The following is a 22304-nucleotide window of genomic DNA, read 5'->3' as shown; positions in this document are numbered from 1 at the left end:
TGGTTCCTGTGTTTCATTAGTCCTTTGGATTAATTGCTTCCTTGAGCCTTTGATTTTCTTCATTCTTCCTTGCTCTGGATAAGATGTATGCTAGATAGCCACTTACAAGCTTTGAAGACCTCAGTCACTACTCATTGAAATAGGATGTAGAACACTGTCTTTGATTATATTATGCCAACTAACCTAGTCATCCCCTGAGACTGTGGTCCTCAGTTCTCAAGCCCACTGACTCATTCCCTCAAAGTGTTTGGTTATAGCTAAGAAGGTTTTAGAACTCTGCCCCCTATATGCTCTACAATATCCTTGGAGATATATATCTAATATATACAATATCTATAGTATATAATATCTTCGGAAGGAAGATTGGGCAATCTACTTCTGTAGTGACACTGCCTCAGAAATCCAAGGAGGGGTCACTATGAGTTGGATCTGACTTGACAGCAATGAGTTTTGGTTTTTTTATATGCATGTATATGTATGTATGTACATATATGGAACTCTGGTGGCATAGTGGATATGGCACTTGACTGCTAACTGGAAGGTCAGTGGTTCAAACCTACCAGCTGCTCTGTGGAAGGAAGATGGGACAATCTACTTCCCTAAAGATTTATAGCCTCAGAAACCCAATGAGGGTCACTATGAGTTGAACCAAATGGAGGTCACTATGAGTTGGAAATGACTCAATGGCAGTGAGTTTTACATATATATGTGGAGCTCTGGTGATGTAGTGGGTAAAGTATTTGGTTGCTAACCAGAAGGTCCCCACCAGCTGCTCCATGGATGGAAGATGAGGCAATCTACTTCCCTAAAGATTCATAGACTTGGAAACCCAATGGGGTTACTAGGAATATATCCTAAAGAGGTGAGAAATAGTGCATGAACAGCCATATGTACACTTAAGTTCATCACAGCACAATTCACTATAGCAAAGAGATGGAAACAACCTAAATGCCCATCAATAGATGAGTGGATAACCAAATTATGGTACATGCACACAATGGAATACTGTGCTACACTGAAGAACAATGAGGGATACGCGAATCATCTCACAATGTGGATGAACCTGGAGGAGATTACGCTGAGTGAAATAAGTCAATCACAGAAAGACAAGTACTGTATGAGCCCATTACTAAAAAGACAGAGAAGGGTTTGCTTGGGAAAGAGAACTCACTTTGTAGGTTATTGGGATGGGGAGGGAAGGGGAGGGATTAATTTTGGGCTAGTTGGGGCCCTCACGCTAACGTGGGGAGGGGGAGGGATATATGGGAAGGATCTGTGACCACTATGATAACATTAGGAAGTGGGAGGACACCGAATTGTGCACATAAGAGATAGGCTGTTGTTGTTGTTGTTGTTTGCCGTCGAGTCGGCCCCGACTCATAGCGACCCCTCCTTGGGTTTCCAAGGCAGTATCACTATGGAAGTAGGATTGCCCAACCTTCCTTTCGAGAAGAGATAGGCAACAGACGCTAATACCAACCAGTGTGTCCACAATACTGCATTGCCATTAACACCAAACATCAGGCTACAGATAAACACATAAACATCTGAGAGGATCAGATGAGGGTCAGTGAACAGGAGTATACTCTAGACTAAGGATAGATTCACCTGAGGCTAATCTTGCACAGACACCAGTGATGCAAAATACCTGCAGTCCTTACAGAAACAATAGAGGACAGACACAGAGTAATCCCACACAGACACCCAGACACTGTGGGAGAGAGATCTGATACATCTACCGTCTCAGGACCATAGTACTGGGGGACACCAGACTCAATTGGCACAGCAAAAGACACGAAATCCTTGCTCCGCATCCTACATTGGTGAGTAGTGCCTGGGGTCTTAAAAGCTTTCAAGCGGCTATCTAGGATGCAGCTAACAGTCTCCTAGCATCAGAAGTGAAGAAAATGCAAAAAAAAAAAAAAAGATGGGGGGCATTTGGAAGCAATCAACCATAGGACACAATGGCCCTCGAGACCAGAAGAACTAGATGGTGCCCAGCTACTAATGCCAACCACTCAGGAAAGGATCAAATCTGGAGATCCTGGATAGAGTGGGAGGGAAAACGTGGAACAAAATCCAAAAACTCAATAATGACCAGAATTACTGATCAGATGAAGTCTGGTGAGACCCCCAATACCATGGCCCTGGAATACATTCTGCACTTGGAATGAAACTCACCCCCAGGGGCTGGCTCTCAGCCCAATAGTTAACAAGATGTACACGCAGACTACTCAATCCAGGATGACACACCCACATACTCTATGGTAATACATCTGTTGGAGCAATGGACACAGGACACCAGAGGACCAACATTCAAATTGAGGAAATGCGAGACAGACAGGAGTTCATGAATATGAGAGGCACAGGGGGAAGGTTGCAGGGTAGGGAGGGGAGGAGACTGGGTTGGGGTTGAACATGGTGAATGGGGAGTAAAACTGATGTGCATGTAGTGTTGAATGTAAAACAAGCTCTTAAAATAAAAATTTAATTAAAAAAAAAAAAAAAAACCAATGGAGGTCGCTCTCTGAGTTGGAATCAATTCGCTAGCAGTGGGTTTGGTTTTTGGTATATATATATTCTTGTACATATAAATATCATGGAAATATCCTCTGCTGAGCCTATATATATCGTGGATGTACTCCCGTTTGCTTTCCCACATCTGTTCAGCTTGCGTGTGCACCTATGTATCTATTCACAGATGTTTGTTAGTACTGCTATTTCAGAATTATGTGTATAACAGTATTGGCCTTTGTTGTCTTTGTTGTCTCTCGTGTGCCTCCCAGTGATTTTCTTTGCCATTGGTTATTTTGTGCTGCCCTCTCCCTTACTGTATACTGCCTTTCCCTTCACTCCCCTTAGTACTTGTCTACTCTCAAGTTAGTGATTTAACTCTCCCTCCCCCCATCCCTGTAACCATCAAAGAATGCTTCTTTCTGTGTGTAAACCTTTTGTTGACTTTTTATAATAGTGGTCTCATACAATATTTATCTTTTGTGACTGACATTTCACTCAGCATTATGTCTTCCAGGGTCATCCATGTTATGAGGGGGTTTGCAGATTCTTCATTATTATTTAATGTTGCCTAGTATTCTGTTGTGTATATGTACTATAGTTTATTTATCCATTTATCCGATGACAGGTACTTAGGTCATTTCCATCTTTTTGCTACTGTGAATAATGCTGCAATGAACATGGGTGCGCATGTATCTGTTCATGTCCCACCTCTTATTTCTCTAGCATATATACCTAGCAGTGGAATTGCAGGATCATATGGTATTTCTATTTCCAACTTTTTAAGGAAGCACCATACCATTTTTCTTAGTGGTTGTACTATTTTACAATCTGACCAATACTGTAAGAGAATTCCAACCTCTCCACACCCTTACCAGCATATGTTGTTTTCTGTTTTTGAACTTTGATGTTGTGGCTGGAGTGGGATGATATCTCATTGCTTTGATGTGCATCTCTCTAATTCTACCACCTACTTCTAATCATTAGATTTCTTCTCTCTTCTTCTCCTCTGGCTCGTGGATGTCACCAGTGGAGAAAATTGGCAATGACATATCTTTCTTCTCCTTCTCTTAACAATAATGAAGACTAGCATTTATTGAGCACCTCATGGGAACACACACTGTACCAAAGCACCACATGTACTTTGTCTAACTGATTTCTCACAAAGTGATAGCCCCATTTTACAGATGAAGAAACTGGGCCTTGAGTACATCCAGGGTCACACAGCTGCAGAGGCAGAGCCATTCTGACCCCAAGCCCCCCTAACTTCCACACCCTCCCATTTCATGACTTGAGGTTGGGAGGGATTTATCTTGGGGTCACTTTCCTCTTCCTTTTCTCAGTGCTTCTTGTCACATGCTTCCTGCTTGCTCTTTCCTGCAGCTGTCGTGAAGAATCCACCCAACAATCTGTGGATCATTGCTGCGGTGCTGGCGCCCATCGCCGTGGTCACAGTGATCATCATCATCATCACTGCCGTGCTCTGCAGGAAGAACAAGAACGACTTCAAGCCAGACACCATGATGAACCTGCCTCAGAGAGCAAAGGTACACAGAAGCAGTAGGAAAGGGGAGCAGGAATGCAGGTGTGCACTGTTCCACCTGTCTTTCCCCACTGGTTCCTGAGGCCATTGCGAGTACCATCAAAGCCATCCTTACAAGCCCTCATTTTGAAGGAGACTTTAATGTTTATAATCAAAACATGATAGCTAATGCTTATCTAATACTCACTCTGCCATCAATATTTCTAACAGCTTTCCATGTAGCAACTCACTTAATCCTTACAGCTACCCTTTGAGGAGGTACCATTATTTTACAGATGGAGAGCTGAGGCACAAAAATGTAGGAACTAGATCTATCTGAAAGGGGCCTTGTTATTGCTGTTGTTAGCTGTCGTTGAGTCAGCCCCTGACTCATGGTGTCCCCATACACAATAGAACCAAATACTGCCTGATCCAGCTCCATCCTCATGGTCAGTTGCAGTTCACACCATTTGTGATCCATAGGGTTTTCATTGGCTGGTTTTGAAAATAGACCTCCAGTCCTTTCTTCTTAGTCCATCTTAGTCTGGAAGCTCGGCTGAAATCTATTCAGCATTATAGCAATACACAAGCCCCCACTGACAGATGGGCGGTGTTTGCACATGAGGTATGTTCCCAGGGTTCCTGCATGGAAGGCAAGAGTTCTACCACTGAACTACATGACCCCTTAGGGACCTTAGGCTCCCTCTTTGTGTACATGAGGAGAAGTGACTCCTTCAAGACTGCACAGTTAGTAAGTAGCAGAACTGATTATATAGAACCAGGTCCCTTGGCTCACAATGCAGGGCTGTTCTGGGTAAATGAGATCTTCAAAACAGTCCTTCTTCCACTGGCTGGGGTGACTTACCTTCAAAGGCTGCCGTGGTGGACAACCTGCAGAACCTTGGCCGGGTAGCTGTCAAACTCCAGTTCTGTGGCTTGGCTAGAGCCCCTCCAGTGCTTCCACCTGTCTACACCTTCCGCCTCCAGTGAATGGGAGGGGCATGCAATGAGGAGACTCTGAAGACTAATTTTCCGGTCACATCACTCCCTTCATGATATCCCCTGAGGGAAATATAATAGCCTATAATACCCCACGTTTAAATAATGCTGGGCATTTCTAGGTTCATCACCTCATTTGCTCATCACAGCAGCCAGTGAGGTCAGTCATAGGCAGGGTAGGTTTTATTATTCTCATTTTACTGCTGAGAAACCTAAGAGAAAGAGAGACTGAGGGACTGGTCCAGAGTCATATAATGAGCAGCAGAGGGGTGACTGGGGCACATGTCTGGTCTCTGGGCTCTTTGGGAACTTGAGACTTGCAGGTAGAACCCCTTTCCAGCTCTGAACATCAGAGCCTGGTCTATCTGTGCAGGAATGAAACAGTGAATTACATTTGGCACTTCATGTATTGGATTACACATCAGCCATGGAGATTGTCCCTGCTGGGAGTCACACTACACGCCTGGCTCTTTCTGGATGATCACACTTCGTTTAAGCAAAAGAAATCAAAGGAAGTTCATTGTTTACTAAACTAATACACCTGTTGTGAAGCTGCAGCTTGATTAGATACTGTGTTCTGAATACCCAAACCCCAAGGAAAGTTGTTCTGTCTCTGTTATCAAACAAAGGCACCCGCTTCCCAGATCCAGCGTGATATCGGTAAAAAGTGTGTGTTGGAAATTACCCAAGCATGGAAAAATGAAACTGCTCCAAGAAGGGACATTTCATTTCCATCTTCGCTTAGTTACAACGTAAGCCTTTCAGACGTAACGGTAATTACCGTAATCTAATTGCATTGGAGCCCAGGAATGCAAAACATGCCTCACTGAGGTTGTAAATGGCATCTTTGTGTTATAGATTAAGCCAAAATTGTATTAATTTGCCAAGCTGAGTTGGGCAGCACACGATTTCCACATATCATCAGCTGCAGAGCTGTCTGCAGCTGGAACCAGTGAATGCTTGTGGTTGTCATAGTCCCTTTTATGTTGCTACCCAATGTGTTGTGCTTTGTGAGATATCTGGCTGATGCTGAAAATCAGGCATTTTTACATTCCACAAAAAGATTAAATTCACTTGTGTGCTGCTGCTACTGCTGCTTCTGCTGCTTCTGCTGCCTCTGGTGATGTGGTGGTGGTGGTGGTGGTTGCTCTCTTGTTCATGAGGCTGGGCTACGCACTTTGATTTCCAAAGCCCTTTTATCAAGGGAAACCAGCAGGGTGGAACTTACTGCAGTCCTTCTGCTGTTGCAACCAAGGGACACTGCAGTGTTGGAGGGAGGAGAGAGCTGCCTGCATCACTTCTCACAATCTTCTGTGTGTGAGCAGAATTCAATTAATGCTGGGGGATGAGGCTGAATGAGAAAGTTAGCCTTCACCACCAATCCATAGACTAGAAGGATGGTCCCAGGGACATCACTGCATCTTTAGAATGCAGGCTGCAGTGACCGAGGACATTCCTAGGGATCCTTGCTGAGACACAATAATTAATTTAACATGCTAAGCAGAAGAGGTGAGTGTGCTTCTCTGGGAGCTGAGGCCAGGGCGTGGATGCCTGCACCCTTCTTCAGAGACAAGGTACTATGCACATAACCCTCTTACCACTGTTGCCAGCTAGGCTTCTGCAGGTAGAATATTGAGAAAATGGTACATGTGGGAGGGCCAGAAGCCATGCCTGTTCCACCTCCTTTCTTCCTAGTTCACTTCTCTGTACTCTTTGTCATTGGATTCGTGGCCTTTTTCTAGTTGTTCCCTTCATATAATTGAAGAGAACATGGCACCTGGAACAGGCAACTGTAGGAGATAATTAGAGCCAATGCCCAGTGTAGGATGGAGCTTGGAGGGCTTGCAAGGGTTGACATGAAAGCGTAGTGGGATCAGTCACCCCCAAGAACAGCCAACCATTTCATCTCTCTCACATACTATCGGTATAACCTTGGGCAAGTTATGTAACCTCACTGTGCCTCAGTTTTCCCATCAGTAAAGTGGAGATAATAGTACTCACTTATAGGTTGCTGTGAGGATTTAGTTAACATCTGTAAATTGCTTTGAACTGTGTCTGGCACATAGTAAATATTATATCTAAGTTGGCCTATTTGTGAACACATGCTTTTTTCCTGAAAGTTCTGGGTAACATCTCTACCTTTGCAATTATTAGAGATAACTTTGATTTGATAATTTTATAAAATCCCACTGAAGTAAATATACACACTTCATAATGTTTTTTGTTTTTTTTTTTTCCTGTTGCTGAGGGTCACTAGTGTGCTTCCAATGGAAACTAATTCATCTCAGGTAATTTTCAAGTTGGAAGTTGAAAGGCCACTGCCCTGGGAGTCAAAAACTGAGAGACCAGTCACCACTTAGCTGTGTGACCTTGGACAGATCACTGAACCTCTCTGAGCTTGTTTTCATATCTATAAAAGGTGATTTTTTTTTCCTGTTACCTCATAGGGTTGTTGTGAGGATGAAATGAGGTGTCAATGTTTTGTGAATTTTAAGTACCAAACATGCAGTGATTGTTATTAACCTAATAACAATGACCACCTTTTAAGCTTGTCATTCCTTAATGTCTCTCTTTCTACACACCCATCAGCACTAGCCTAGCCACTTGAAGTACCCAGCGTAAGGGGCCAAATCTGCCATCAAGCCAATTTCGACTCATAGTGACCCCTCCTTGGGTTTCCAAGTCAGTATCACTACAGAAGTAGATTGCCCCATTTTCTTTCCGAGGAGTAGCTTGTAGGTTTGAACCACCAGCCTTCTGGTTAGCAGTCAAATGCCTTAGGCACTATGCTACCAGAGCTCCCCTTGAACTACAGTGAGGATTAAATGACATAATTTATGTAATGTTCAGTTCTATACTGATAATATCAGTTAAGGTTAAAACTGTGAGCCCCTTAAGGGTAAGGGACTATTTGTTATTCATCTTTATTTTATTCATTTTTACATTTTCAGCACCAAACACGATACTCAATAACTATTGTTGGAATTGAAGTGAATCACAAAATGGAGCATTAGGGTTCAGTAGCAAAGGGGCCAACAGGAGATGAGGCTGGGCAGGTGGGTACAGCCAGATTGTGAAGGGCCTTGAATGCCTTGTCAAAGAGTTTATGTGCCATCAGACATTGTTCATGAGGAAGTGACATGACCAGATATGGTTTTAAGGATAATAACTTTGGAAGCTTTTCAAAGGAAGACCTGCAAAGAAGATGAATAGAAGCAACAAGACCAGGACAGAAAACAGTGTAACAGTGGATCTGGGGAGAAAAGGTCAGCTCAAAGAAATATTTCTGAAGTTGAATCAATTAGTTACTAATAGGTTGTGGGAACAACAGGTAGCTCAGTATTCCAGGAGCATTATCAAGTCATCCAGTCTGTTTCGTGTAGCACCAAGGTAGGGGAGGGAAAAGAAGACATTGTTTCCCATAGCAAAACACTATTTCAGAAACACATCCCAGATCCTGGCATCAGAATGTCGGTGATTTTGCACGGATTAGAGCATGACTGTCTCAGAGGAGAGGAAGGGTGACCATACTTCCCAGAGGGAATTCCCTAGGGAATTAGAGGAACCATGGCAATTGCATGTGTATCAGAGCAGAACTGTGCTCACAGGGTTTTCAGTGGCTGATTTTTTGCAAGTAGATCACCAAGGCTTTCTTGCAAGGCACGTGTGGGTAGTTCGAACCTCTTACCTTTTGGTTAGCATCTAAGTGTGTTAACCGTTTGCCCAAGGACTTGTATGGCAGAGCTAGAGGCATCTTAAAGTAAGGAAGCTTTGATGAATTTGACAATACAACTCCATCCTGTTCTGAGACACAATGGTAAGATTTGATAGGTTGGATCACAGCACGAGGTCTAATAAGTCCAGAGGCTCCCTGCATTCCTTAACTAAAGTAGTTGCTAAAGTAGGGGCTTCTGATAATATCAAATTCTGATTGAATTCAAGTGGGGGAGGTGGAGTTTCATCCATAAATGTTCTTGAAAAGAATTATTGATGTCTATTTCATTTGACAGGAATAACTAATATTGATTAAGCTCTTCCTATGTAGCACTTAGCTAAATAACTGAACATGAATTTTACTTACTTAATCCTCATAGGAGCCCTAGATGATGATTAAATATTACTTTCACATACACACACATTTCATCCTGTTTACACCATTATTATCCCCATGTTTCAGATGGAGAAACAGATGCTCAGAGGATTTCAGTAACTTACTCAAGGTCACACAGCCAATAAGTGGACAAGCCAGGATTTGAACCCTGGGCAGTCTGCTTCTGGTGCTCTTTTTCTTAATCACCACAGTGCCTTGCCTCAAAGTTGTATTGTGCTGCTTTGGGATATAACGCAGAGTTGAGGCCCTCCCAGGAACTGTTTAAACATGGCTCTTGGTTTTTTATTACCCCATTAATAGATGTCTGTTGGGTTTTGCTCACAGATGCCCTAATCACTTGGGATTTCACACACTGTGTAATGAAGGCATTGCTAATTTCCCAGTAATGAATTATAGGAGAGCCAGCCTGCTTAAGTGAGAAGTCTGGATTAAAGAATAATTCCATAAATTCTGTTTTATTATTAATGATTGTACTATCTCACATTTTGTAGCATGTTTCTCTGTGTTTTCAGACCTGTGACCCCTTTAATACCCAGACTTGGTGGAGAGAGAGCAGATACTGTTACCTTCATTTCTCAGATGAGAACATTGAAGTTCATCGTAGTTCAGGTGGCCTGGCAAAGCCCCACACATTATTACCCATGAAGCTGTTTGAGAACGGAGTTTAGGGATGATAGGATATTTCAAGGCAGGAGATTCTACAGGGCCTGTTTTAACACATCCATTAAGAGTGTTCCCAATTAGCAGACTCCGGTGATTTCAAACTAATGTTCTCAAATCCTTGAAATAAGTTTGTTCTCACATACTTATTTGCATCTTTCTTACACTAGTAATTTTTCTGAACAACTTTTATCTATAGAGAGTGTATAGCTAGGTGCAATTAACACAGATTGTGCTTTTGCAAAGACAGAAATGATGATGGGGATTTGAGTTAACTCTGTTATTTGGAAAATTAAATATAGTCCCGTTACATGCACTTTCATACCTGTCTTCTCTTAAAGCCGTCATTAGAGTCACACTTTGCTAGAAATTTGATTGCAAATTGGTTTCCTCTTTGCAGCCAGTGCAAGGCTTCGATTATGCCAAGCAGCACCTGGGCCAGCAAGGGGCCGATGAGGAGGTCATCCCTGTGACTCAGGAAACGGTGGTCCTCCCCCTCCCTATTAGAGATGCTCCTGCCTCTCAGGAAAGAGATGTTGCCCAGGATGGAAGCACCATCAAGACCGCCAAGTCCACGGAGACCAGAAAGAGGTAGGACAGGGCCAACTGCTGCCTCTTCATATCAATAGAGAAATGATTGATGATGAGAGCAGCTGAAGGCTTCAGGTTAATTCCAAGGTTTCCAGCCGGTTCATTCCAGTTCAACCCCCTGCTGAGAATTTGCATACTACCCCAGATAGACTGAAACAGGATCTGCATTTCAATAAGATACATAATTCTTTAAGATCCCCTGGGGATCTGTAAGAATCACCTGGAGATCTTGTTAAAATGTAGATTCTGATTCAGTACATGGGGTGGAAATGCAGGTTCTCAGGAGGGGCTCGAATTGGAATGAACTGGTTGGGAGTCCTGGTTAATTCTGCTGTTCTCTTTAGAAATTCCCTTTCACATGCTCATTTTGAATATTTGAGAAGGAGAGTAAGGGAGAGGATGAGAATCATAGTACTTGCTTCACATAAGCCATACTTGGTGTGGCAGAGATCTAGCTCTTACATTTATTATACACTCCTCACTTATCAACATGGTGAAGTTCTAAAGACCAGGTTGTTATGTGAAAATCAGTGTTATGCAAAAATGGGGGATGACCACATCAGATCACAAAATGGAGGATGACTACATCATCACATAACTGCCTAATTGCATCATTATATAACTGCCAAACCACAAAGCATCATGGCTTAGCCATGTTGACTCATAACCTTAACCATCACAGCCAGTGTTAGTCTCACCTTGCACCTTGGCATTCATTACTGCCAGATACATGTTGTTAATGCACAAAATAGTAGATTTTTTTTCTATTGTTGTAAATGCAAAATGTCAGATAACGAGATAGTTGGTAAGTGAGGAGTAGGCATATAAAAAATTTGGCATTGATGTCACACTTATATATTTTTATTTATCTCAAAAGCAGTGCCTTTGATGCAGCATAGTTGTATTTTATATGACAGTTTCTCAGTAAAAACCTGTTGGCATCAAGTCAATTCTGACTCATAGTGACCCTATATAAAACAAAGTATAACTGCCCCATAAGATTTCCAAGGTTATAATCTTTACGGAGCAGACTGCCACATCTTTCTCTGTGGGTTTGGGGTGGTGGGTTTGGGTTTGAACCACTGGCCTTTTGGTTAGCAGCCAAATGTTTAACCACTGTGGCACCAGGGCTTCCAGTTTCTCAGTAGAGTATATTATTTCAGCTCAAAAACCATTTATTGAGTTTTTACAATGAACAAAGCACTGTGACAGACATTGGGAGGGCTGCAAAACTTAATAAGCCTTAGAGGGCACCAAATTTCTGTTAATAGTAGAATAATTTGGGAAAGGATGATAGTAATAAGTGTACAACATGATGATGTAATCAATGTCACTGAATTAAGCATGTAATAACTGTTGAACTGGCAAATATTTTGCTATCTAAATTTTTGCCACAATAAAAAATAGAAAAGAAAAAGATTAATAAGCTTGATTCCCAGCCCCAAGAATCTCATGATGGAAGAGACAGAAATAGAAATAATCGGAATATCAAACATGACCTTTGGTGCCCACTTAGGAATCTGAACCAAGTGCTATGGAAAAGGGAGAACTTAATTTTGACCAGGGAAGACTTCAAGGAGGAAGGATGATAGGATGTCAGTAGGTGGAGAGAGATAAAGTCACACCTGTCTGAGAGAGCTAGGAGAGGAAAGGGACAGGAACATTGACTTAACTGGTAAATAAATGTCCTGGAGTTTAGAGTTCATAATGATTGGGATGTCATGAAGGATAAAACTAGGAAATAAGTTAAGATTATAGGGGGTCTTGACTACCAGGCTAAGGAGTTTGAGCTTTATTTTCTAAGCAATGAGAAGTCACTGAAATTTCTTCGGGAAGACATCGATGTCCAGTGTGTGTTTTAGAAAAACTACTCTAGCTGGTGGCACAGTGCCGAGGCATCTGCTAACCAGATGGTTGGTGATTGAAACCCACCAGCTGCTCCATGGAAGGAAGACGGGGCAATCTACTTCCATAAAGATTTACCATCTTGGAAACCCAATTGGAGTTACTATGAGTTGGAATCAACTTGAGGACAGTGGGTTTTGGTTTACTCTAGTGGTACAAGAGTTAAGTGCTTTCCTACAAACTAAAAGGTTGAAGGTTTGAACTTACCTAGCAGCTCCACAGGAAAAAAAATTGGTGATCTACTCTTGTGATGATTACAGCCTAGGAAACCCTATGGAGCAGTTCTACTCTGTCACATGGGGTCACTATGAGTCAGAATCTACTCGACAGCACCTAACAACAACAACTCCAGTAGCATTGTAGATTATAGATGGGAGAAGTTAGGTTAAAGGCCAGAAAATTCATTATGAATTTTCATTATTTTCTGTTAATGGGGTAACAAAAAACCAAGAGGCATATTTTCATTATGAAAATTCATTTTGCCCTATAGTGAAATAATGAACCTAATAGCAGGCCTAGTTGGCTTAACCTTCTCCCTTGCCTGCGACCACCTGGAGGCTGGAAGAGCTACTCTTCTCTTTCTTCCTCCTTCACCTTTCCTCTCCTTTCACCTAACAGATATTTTTTGATTGTCAGCTATTTACCAGGCAGTAGGGATACCCACCAGCTACTCCTCGGAAGGAAGATGGGGCAATCTACTTCCGTAGTGATACTGCCTCGGAAACCCAAGGAGGGGTCGCTATGAGTCGGGTCCGACTTGACGACACATAACAACAGGGATATTGAATGAGTAAAACAGTGTTCTGCTGTATAGAGTGTACAATCTTATGGGGAGAAATAGACAATAAACAAATAGAGAAATAGATACCTAGTAGTTTAGGGGGTGATAAGTATAAAGAAGAAGACCAAAGTACAGTAAGAGGATAGAGAGATGGAGACAGGGGCATGTTGTTATATTAGATAGGAAGTCATGAAAGGCCTCTCTGATGAAGTGAGAAAGACCCAGTTGAAATGAAGTGTAAGCCATGAGACTATCTGAAGGAAGAGCACTTAAGCAGACAGAACAATAGAACAATATATGCAAAGTCCAGAGGAGGGAACTTCTTGACATGCTTCTAGAAGAGCAAGAAGGCCAAGGAGGCTGGCATGAATTAGTGGGGAGTGCTAGGGATGAGTGAGAGGAGTAGCCAGGAGTCAGATCTTATCAGGCTTTACTTCCCATCAGGACTTGGAATTTTATTGTGAATGAAGGTCAGAAGTTGTTGTTGTTGTTATGTGCCATCAAGTTGTTAGAGGTTTCAAAAGAGGAATCACATGATCTGACTGGTAGTTTTAACGGCTTACTCTGGCTGCTGTGTGGAAATGGACTGTAGAGAAGCAAAGTAGAAGCATTAGGACAAATTAGAAAGCTAGAGTTTTGTTGTTTTTTTCACATTTTAAGTTTTAGTTCTAATTTTGCCACAAAATATGTTATTAAAAAAAATATATACAGTCTACTGTCATCATCAAAGCATATAACAAATAAAATTTTGCTAAAAATTAATAATAATCATGGACTATAAGCTGTATAAATATACTTTTTTTAAAAAAATTATTGTGATTTGGGTGGAAGTTTACAGAGCAAATCATTTTGCATACATACATGCACTTTGTCTCATGACATTGACTCTAATTTCCCACAATGCAACAGCTCTCTTCCCACTTTCTCCCCTCTTCCCTATGTCCTTCCCTCCCATGCACTCCTGCCCCCTGAGCTGTCTCCCTGTGCATACACAGCCCTTCTATTCTTCCATGATTGTTCTCTCCAAGGAGCATATCTACCTACTATACACGTTCAGCTCATATGCCTATCTTTTGTTTGGCTGGAAGCCACAGGAGTGGGTTTAATTTCAGACTGATGGGCAGCTAGGAGCCATAGTCTCAGGGGTCCCACCATCAGAAGCTAGTTTTATGGGATACTACTGAAACGTTGTTGTCGAGTCACTTTTGACTCTTGGAGACCCCCTGAATGTCAGAAGAGAACTGTGCTGTGTAGGATTTCATATGGCTGATTTTTCAGAAGTAGATTACCAGGACTTTCTTCCAAGGCCCCTCTGGGTAGATTTGAATACCAGCCTTTCAGCTAGCAGCTGAACACTAACCATTTGCACCTCCCAGAGATGCCAAAAAAGTGTTATAGTGAAAGGGGTTTGTGGCCTAATAAACTGGGAAATGCTGGATTAAACAAAATTAGATGTATCTCTTTATGACAGAATTGATCAGAGCCTTTGATAATTTAATGGGCATTAGCAATCTGCAATGAAGGAATATAATGAATAAACTTGTCTGTGGAACTTTGGGGTGGGGCAGAGCTGGGGTGGAGTGAGGAATGTCTCACTTGGCCCTAGTGTTCCATGGAACACCCTTGGCAGATGGGGCCTTATTCCATGGATGTGAATGGGTGTTTTCATTGTTCGTGGCCTTTAGGGTGCTAAAGTGCACTAAAGTGCACAGAACTGAGAATTCTAAATTCCCAGAGGATGAAGGGGGGTGGGCAGGAGAAGGAAGAGGAAGATCTGCAAGGATACACAGCTTCCACATAAGAAGCAGCTTGCTTCCTGGTCGAGTATATTTTATTCCAGTCAGTTTTCCATTGTAGGGGCCCTATGCCATTATTTTCTGAATCTGAACAATAGAAAAACAAGAGGTTTGATAAGGCCTTGGATATCTGTCTCCTGATTGTCTCTCACAGAGGGGAAGGCCTGCTCAGCCTACCTGCAGGCTGGCAGGATCTGAGGTGTGAGGCACCAACCAGGAAGCTTAGCAGGGGTTCATTTTCTCACAGACTTCAGGAAGAGAACTCCTGCCCTGAGGGAAGGAGAGAAGGCCCTATGGCTCACCCAGTGTGAAAGCCTACCATCTGCAATTATTATTTAAAAAAATAGCCAAACTCATTGCCATTAGATTCCAACTCATAGTGACCCCTCCTTGGGTTTCCAAGGCAGTGTCTCTAAGAAAGTAGATTGCCCAGTCTTCCTTCCAAGGAGTGGCTGGTGGGTTTGAACCACTAGCCTTCTGGTTAGCAGTCAAATGCCTTAGGCACTACACCACCAAAGCTCCTAATCATTGTCTCATTCTCATTGCCATCAAATTGGACCAATTCATAGTGACCCCTCCTTGGGTTTCCAAGGTGGTATCACTATGGAAGTAGATTGCCCAACCTTCCTTCCAAGGAGTGGCTGGTGGGTTTGAACCACCAGGAGAGACAGTAAAGGGAGGCAGCTCTGGCTGTGGGGAGAGCCCCTACCTGGGCATCCTGGCTTCCAGGACTAATTTGCCACTTCCCAACACTGCCCTGGACAAACCACCATCTCGCAGTTCACATTTCTCACTTGCTAAACAAGGGTGACAATCACCGAGTCAGACTATCATTTTAATGCTTTATTACTCTTTTGAAAGCACTCAGCACAGTCCTTGACACATAGTAGGTTCTCCTGATGGGGAGCTCTTGAAGAACATGGGGTGCTGTCTTAGCATCTGTATGTGCCAGTATGTGCCAGGTAACACCTGATACAGAATAGGTGCCTAAAAAGTATTTCTGATGGAATGATTGGCTCAAATCGGTAGTTTCAAAATATAAGTGGTTACCACATTGGCTGCCAAGTTGAAGAATGTGTGTGTGTGTGTGTATGTGCACACACCTGCTCATGGAGTGTTCTCTCAGAGACGGAATGAAGAACTGACAGGTGAAAACTGGACTACTATCTTTAGTAATCAAGGTATATGTGATAAAGAAAGTAGCACACAAAAACCATATTTTAAGAATGTCCCTGAAGATGCCTATGTAATTCAGAAATTCTGCAACACTATCCAAAGCCCTGTGTTTAAAAAAGAGGCCGTGCTACAAAAACAGTCCTCACCATCGTTTCCATAGTCACTGAGAGTTAATTAAAAGATACGGGAACTGAGGGCTGTGCTCACTGAACTTCTCTACAGAGCTCAACACCAGTTAATGCGCTTTGGAACAACCAGATGCTTAACCCATGCTGTACTGTGTGTTGTTGTCTTTTTTTTTTCTTCTTCTTCCTTCCTCCGTGTCATTTCTTCTTTGTGGATGAAACTGGAATGAAAGGCTACAGACATAAACTGTGCAAATAAAATAACCTTGAGAGGAGGCTGCTCCAGTTGAAACTTACTGTCTCCCCTGTTGCTATGGTTACCTCCAGCAGGTCTCCCAGTGAGAATGGCTCTGTCATCAGCAACGAATCAGGGAAGCCCAGCTCAGGGAGGCGCTCGCCCCAGAATGTAATGGCACAGCAGAAAGTGTCAAAGGAGGAGGCAAGGAAGAGAAATGGTGAGATGCTTTCCCTGCCAAGCACCACCCCCACAACCAACCCACACACACACACCCACACACACGTGTGCACACATTCACACACTGTGTGCTTTAACCCTCACTTTGCTCTGTTCTGTCCCTTGAGGGGCAGGAAGCTCATACCTATCTCTTGAGGGTCTCACCTTACCCCTTTTCCTGAAGTATTCTGTCTCACCTCCTCTGCCCTCTGCTCTTACCAAATTGTACGTACCTTAAAACAAAACAAAACAAAACCTGTGGGGGTCAAATTGGTGTTTGCATGGAGATTTTTCTAACTCTTGGGTGAATTGATGTGACTTCTAGCATCAGGTCCACTAAGGTGGCAGGTCTTTGAAATGCTGCTTGTCTTGAAGACAAGCCCTGACTCCCCTGCTAAGTTGCAGGAGTTCAGTCTATGCCAGTGAGTCCCATATTGCAAATCTCTCTCTCCCAGTAAAAACAACAAAGGAACAAATCTGTCATCTTAAAAGCCTCATGCTTCTGCTTTTATTCTCCAGGGAAACTTAGCTGTTTAGTTTCTCTCTATCCCAGGTTCATTTTCCCTTCCCTCTAAGGGACTGCTGTTCGGGGCTTGTTGGCAAGTTCTCTGACCCCTGACCGTGCTGTGGCGTCATGATTGTGGACCACATCTGGCGGACATCATTATGCTGCCTTGCTCTCCTCCCAACCCCACCTTGGTTCTGACCCACTCCACATGGTTCTTTGCATTTGGTGTTGAACTTCCAGCTGTGGCTTACTGGAGCCCAAATTAAAAGCAACCTGCAGCTACCACTCAGAGCTGAGCAAATTCCTTTTGGATTTCGAAGGGTTTTAGGTGGGGCTATACAGAAATGACAGGTGAGTAGCTAAGGAATCTGCCACTCTGGTTACCTGTGCTTCCTTTTTAAAGGCATTTGATGAAAAACAATTCAGGGACTCTTTCATGAAACTAATGCCAGAATATTCTTTTGTTTTCAAATGCACCTTTTTCTGACCAAAAAAGAAAGAAAGGAGAGAAGGAAGGGAGGGAGGGAGGAAGAAAGAAGGAAAAGAAAGGAAGACACAATGGATTTATATTCTGTTTCCAGTTCTAACTTTTATATAAAGCTCTTATTTAAACTGTCATATTGATTTGGTTCTTGAAGTTTTTCTTACCCTGAATTCCCCGTGCCCTGTGATGGAGAGACTGAGGTTCCCTCGTCAGAGTTAGGGTATGACATGGGGGATTTTCCTGGAATACCTGCCTTACCTGGAACCACTTGAGACCTGCCCCATCAGCTCCTGGCCAAGTAGGCACACAAAAAGCAGGAGGAGGTCTAGAATTTGTGAAGAGAAGTAGGAATTTAACAACTTTTCTCTCTTTCTCTTAGAATAAGTTAGTAAGAGAGATGGGTGGTGGGAGCGAGGTGACAGCAGAGACACTGGGCTGTGAGGCCACAGGCACAGCTGTTGTCACTATGGCCATCGCTGCCAGTCCAAGATGATGCCTGCCCTCTGCTCACTCTTAGCTCCTTCCTTTCCTTTCTTCCTTTATATTCTTCTAGGAAGCATTTAAAGGGGTCCCTGAGTGGTACAAATGGTTAACATGCATCAGCTGCTGAAGGGTTGGTGGTTCAAGTCCACCCAGAGGCAGCTTAGAAGAAGGACCTGGTGACCAGCTTCCTCAGAATCAGCCATTGGAAACCCTGTGGAGCAGAGTTCTCCACAGATGCACACGGGGCCTCCAGGAGTTGGGATCCACTTGACGGCAACTGGTTTTGGTTTTCGAAGTGTATAAAGTCAAAATCCACTCTCTCCCAGCTGCCCCACTCACCCCACCCTAGTCTGGAAATGACCTTGAATAATTCAGTGTGTGTGTTTTTCAGACCTTCTCCTATGCATATGACAACACACACGTATCTTTGTTTTTTGTTGTATTCCTTTGTTTCATTTTAGAAAATGGGATCATTGTACATACTGTTCTTTGCCCTTTTTTCATGCTTAAAAATGTGTTATCAACAGACTCCTCTGTTAGTAAATACACATCTACAAACTGATGCCTTTCCACCGCCCCTGCTTTTAATCCACAGAGGAAGAGTGTGCTGAGCCAGCTCCAGTCACCAGCACGCCCCACCCCCAGCTGCGGAACACTGATCTGCACTCAGTGTTCTTGCTGACCTGGCCGTCCTTCCTCTTCCGCCCTCTTTGTCTGCCTCTTAACTCTGTTTAGGTCACTTTGATTATTTAAGTATTAGATTCAGATGTAACAACAGATGTGTGCATGAATAAAACGCCATTACTGTATCAGGTATTTACTTGTTTGTTTGATTTAAAAGCCATCTTTTCTCCAGGTGTAGAGGGCTAGGTTGCATTTTATTTTTGCCAATAGTAGACCCAGTGTGTTTTCAGGTTGGTTGCTTCTATTTCACTAAAGGTTTCCATTCTTTGACGTTTAGCATTGAAATTTTCAAATAGAATGATAGGACCAACTCACTGAATGTAAAACAGAACCGACAATGAAACATGGCAGAATTTTAAGATAGGCCTTCAGTGAAGCCTACACATGTCCCAGTTACCGAAGGTCTCCATTTTACCATAATACTAGGTTAGAGTGTAAGCAAGAGAATTAATAGTGTGCTTTCTGGGATTGGAAGATGAACCAAGGGGAGTGAGGGAGGAGGGGAGAAAGGAGGAAAACACCAAACATTGAATGGAAATGTGGAGAAAAGAACAAAGTATATTTTTAATTCCATTGTCAGCTTACACAAAGTATGGAGAACTTTATTGTGTGAATGTGGCTTCTTCTTAAAGAGATTACCCTGTTGATCTGGAACATTTGAGTTCTGTTTTCTTATGATGTTGTCTCCATTAGAGTGTCCATTCTTATGGTTAATAAGTATAATTAATAAATGTTAATGTACCAGGTCATCATTTTCAAACTAGTCCTATTTTCCAAAGCATTTGTTGTATCTGTAGCCTCCAATTCTCTTCTTTTATGAAAATCAGATCTTTAAAGGGAAAAGACACTATCCTTCCAGCAACATGGTTGGTGTGGGTCCTTCTAGAAGCTCAGTGGCCTTGTTAGTTACCATAGCTTCAAGGCAACTTTAGGCTCTGTTTCATGATGATGTTTGAATATAACCAGAAAAGATACATGTGAGAGAGGGGATATTGAGGGCAAAACAATTTAGTGTTTTTTCAGTCAAATACAGACACTTGAACTTCTGAGCTGAAGCCAGTGTCACCTTAAAGAGGGTATTTTCCAGGAGAAAATTAAAGATGAGTTGAAGACAAGATTGTAACATAATGTATGTGTTTGCATCTCTAGTCATTTGAAGGCAAACAGACTCCCTAAACCCTTTCCTCACTAAGAGATTTCACTGTCAGTGCTTAGAATCTAACTCAGCCTTCCTGCTAGTAGTCATCAGACAGGTGAAGCAAGGGGAGGACAAGAATTAGACAGCTTAGAGGATAGATTACTACTTTCTTAGCAGGGGTCTTCCAGGGGCTCTAGGATTAAGAAATAAAGGCAGAATTGTCAGAGATATTAGCTCAAAAACAGTTTAATCTTTTGTTCTTTTTTTGCTGTCCCAGGGAAGTGCAGGCTTGCTTATCACCTGTTCAGCTGCACCAGAGGACATCTGATGCTGGCTGTAGATTATTGGTCTTTGAGCTTCAAATAAAAAAATCAGAAAGAAAGAGCATGGGTTGTTTAAAAAGCACTTTCTACCCATACCTATTCAAACAGGAAGAAATTAAGTTTGCCTTCCCAGCCTGAGTTACTGAAGTTAAAACCAACCATGCAAATAGGGCAGAACTAGACTTGAGACGGTTGTTTAGTTGCATGTACTATGATGATGGGATGGTGTTCTTGGACACTTCCTTGATTTAACCTTGGTCCTTTCCTTCAGCATTCTCCAATGCCCTTTTATTTTTAGAGACTAATTAAGCATTAAAAATTCCCAGGAACCTTCTGTACTTACAAAACATTTAATGTACTAATGGATTAATATTTAATGTAATGTCTTTTCATGTGCTTTTCCTATAAAGTATATTCTAAGTTATTTTTTCTGAATAACCTAGAGGAATTATTGTTCCAATGGGTTATGACTTTTTGCAAGTGAGCATGGAAGAAGAGAACCCTAGTTAGTATAGTTCCCAGCGTGTCATTTTCCTGCCCTGTTATAGTTATTCTCCTCACCTTACCCTGTTCGTAGAGCAGTCATGGCCGAGAGCAATAGAAGTGCTACGTACCACTTTTTACCCTTGAAATAGTTTATTGATAGTTTCCCTGTTTAGACACAAGTTTACATGTTCCACAGGTACTAACAACATCTCCATTTCCAAGTTAAGAAACAACTAATTCATTCATTCATTCATTGTATTCTTATTGAAAGAAATATTGTTAAAGGCAGTGGGTATCAGCCTTTAGAAAGATGGGCAAGCATGGAGCTTATATTCTAGTAGCTGAGGTGGGGGAAGACTATAAATTGTTACAAATAAGTAGTAATGAGTACTGTGAAAAAAATATAACAGATCAGTGAGGGGGTTATTTTAGATCGGGGTCACAGGAAATCTTTTCAAAGTGAAGACTTGAAAAATAAAAAGGAACCGGACATTTAAAGATTTGGGGAAAGGGCATTCCAAGCAGAGGGAACAACTAATGTAAAAGTTCTGTGATACCAGAAAACTAGTCTGATGTTTTCAGGAACCAGAAGGAAGGTCATTGGAACAGAGTGGATAAGGTGAAAGGTAGGAGATGAGGTCAGCAAGGTGGCCAGTGCCAGCTCATACAGGACCTTGCAACCAATGGTAAACACTCTGGGTTTTTTTTTCTGAGGGAGATGAAACCTCAGAAAGTTGTGAAGCAAAAGAGTAATGTGCTTGGCTACTTTTTTGAAAAGATTATTCATCCTGGCTGCTAGTGGTGTATGTAATGTAGGGGGAGGGGGATAATAGTGGAAGTGCAGAGGCCAGAGGCTGTTTAGGAGGTAAATTCATTATTTATTGTTGCATCACAAATTACCCTAACCCTTGTTGTTGTTGATAGGTTTCATTGAGTTTATTGCAATGCATGGTGACCATGTGATACAGTAGAACTCCCCCATAAAGTTTTCTAGGCTATAATCTTTACAGGAGCAGGTCACTTGGTCTTTGTCTTGCCGGGCCACTGGTAAATTTGAACTGCCAACCTTTTGGTTAACAGCCAAGCACTTAACCATTGCACCACCAGGGTTCCTAATCCTTAGCAACCTAAAACAACAATAAACATTTATGACAGGATGTCTGTGGATCAGGAATTCAAGAATGGCTTTAGCTGGTTGAGTCTGGTTCAGGGTCTCTCATGAGGTTGTAGTCAAGATGTTGACTGGGGTTGTAGCCATCTAAAGGCTTTTCTAGGACTAAGGATCCACTTCCAAAATGTTTCACTGATGTGGCTGTTGGCAGGAGGCCTCAGTTCCTTGTCACATGGCAGCTGGCTTTTCCCCAAACAAATGATCCAAGAGAGAGCAAGATAGAAGCCACATTCTCTTTTTCATTATTGTCATTATTGTAATTGTGTGAAAGTTTACAGAGTAAATTCATTTTCTTCTTTTTTAATTATTTTTTTATTGTGATTTGGGTGAAGATTTACAGAGCAAATTCACTTTCCATACAGCAGTTCACATACACTTTATCTCATGACATTG

At 42.3% G+C, this 22304-nt stretch overlaps 1 protein-coding gene across 1 annotated transcript in view; it reads left to right on the top strand.

The window, feature by feature from the left end:
• The window catches only part of KIAA1549L (KIAA1549 like), a 148346-nt gene that overhangs the window by 46847 nt on the left and 79195 nt on the right, over positions 1-22304 (top strand). Inside the window, exons 11-13 of the mRNA XM_007943312.2 lie at positions 3898-4061; positions 10207-10397; positions 16508-16635. Of these exons, the coding sequence (XP_007941503.2) occupies positions 3898-4061; positions 10207-10397; positions 16508-16635 (483 nt within the window). The remainder of the gene's footprint in view (positions 1-3897; positions 4062-10206; positions 10398-16507; positions 16636-22304) is intronic.

The sequence above is a fragment of the Orycteropus afer genome, unplaced genomic scaffold (assembly GCF_000298275.1).
Source record: "Orycteropus afer afer isolate SDZICR_OR568_19922 unplaced genomic scaffold, OryAfe1.0 scaffold00103, whole genome shotgun sequence".
In the NCBI taxonomy this organism is placed as follows: domain Eukaryota; kingdom Metazoa; phylum Chordata; class Mammalia; order Tubulidentata; family Orycteropodidae; genus Orycteropus; species Orycteropus afer.
Note: the sequence above shows the minus strand (reverse complement) of the source record. Positions and strands in the feature narration are given on the sequence as shown.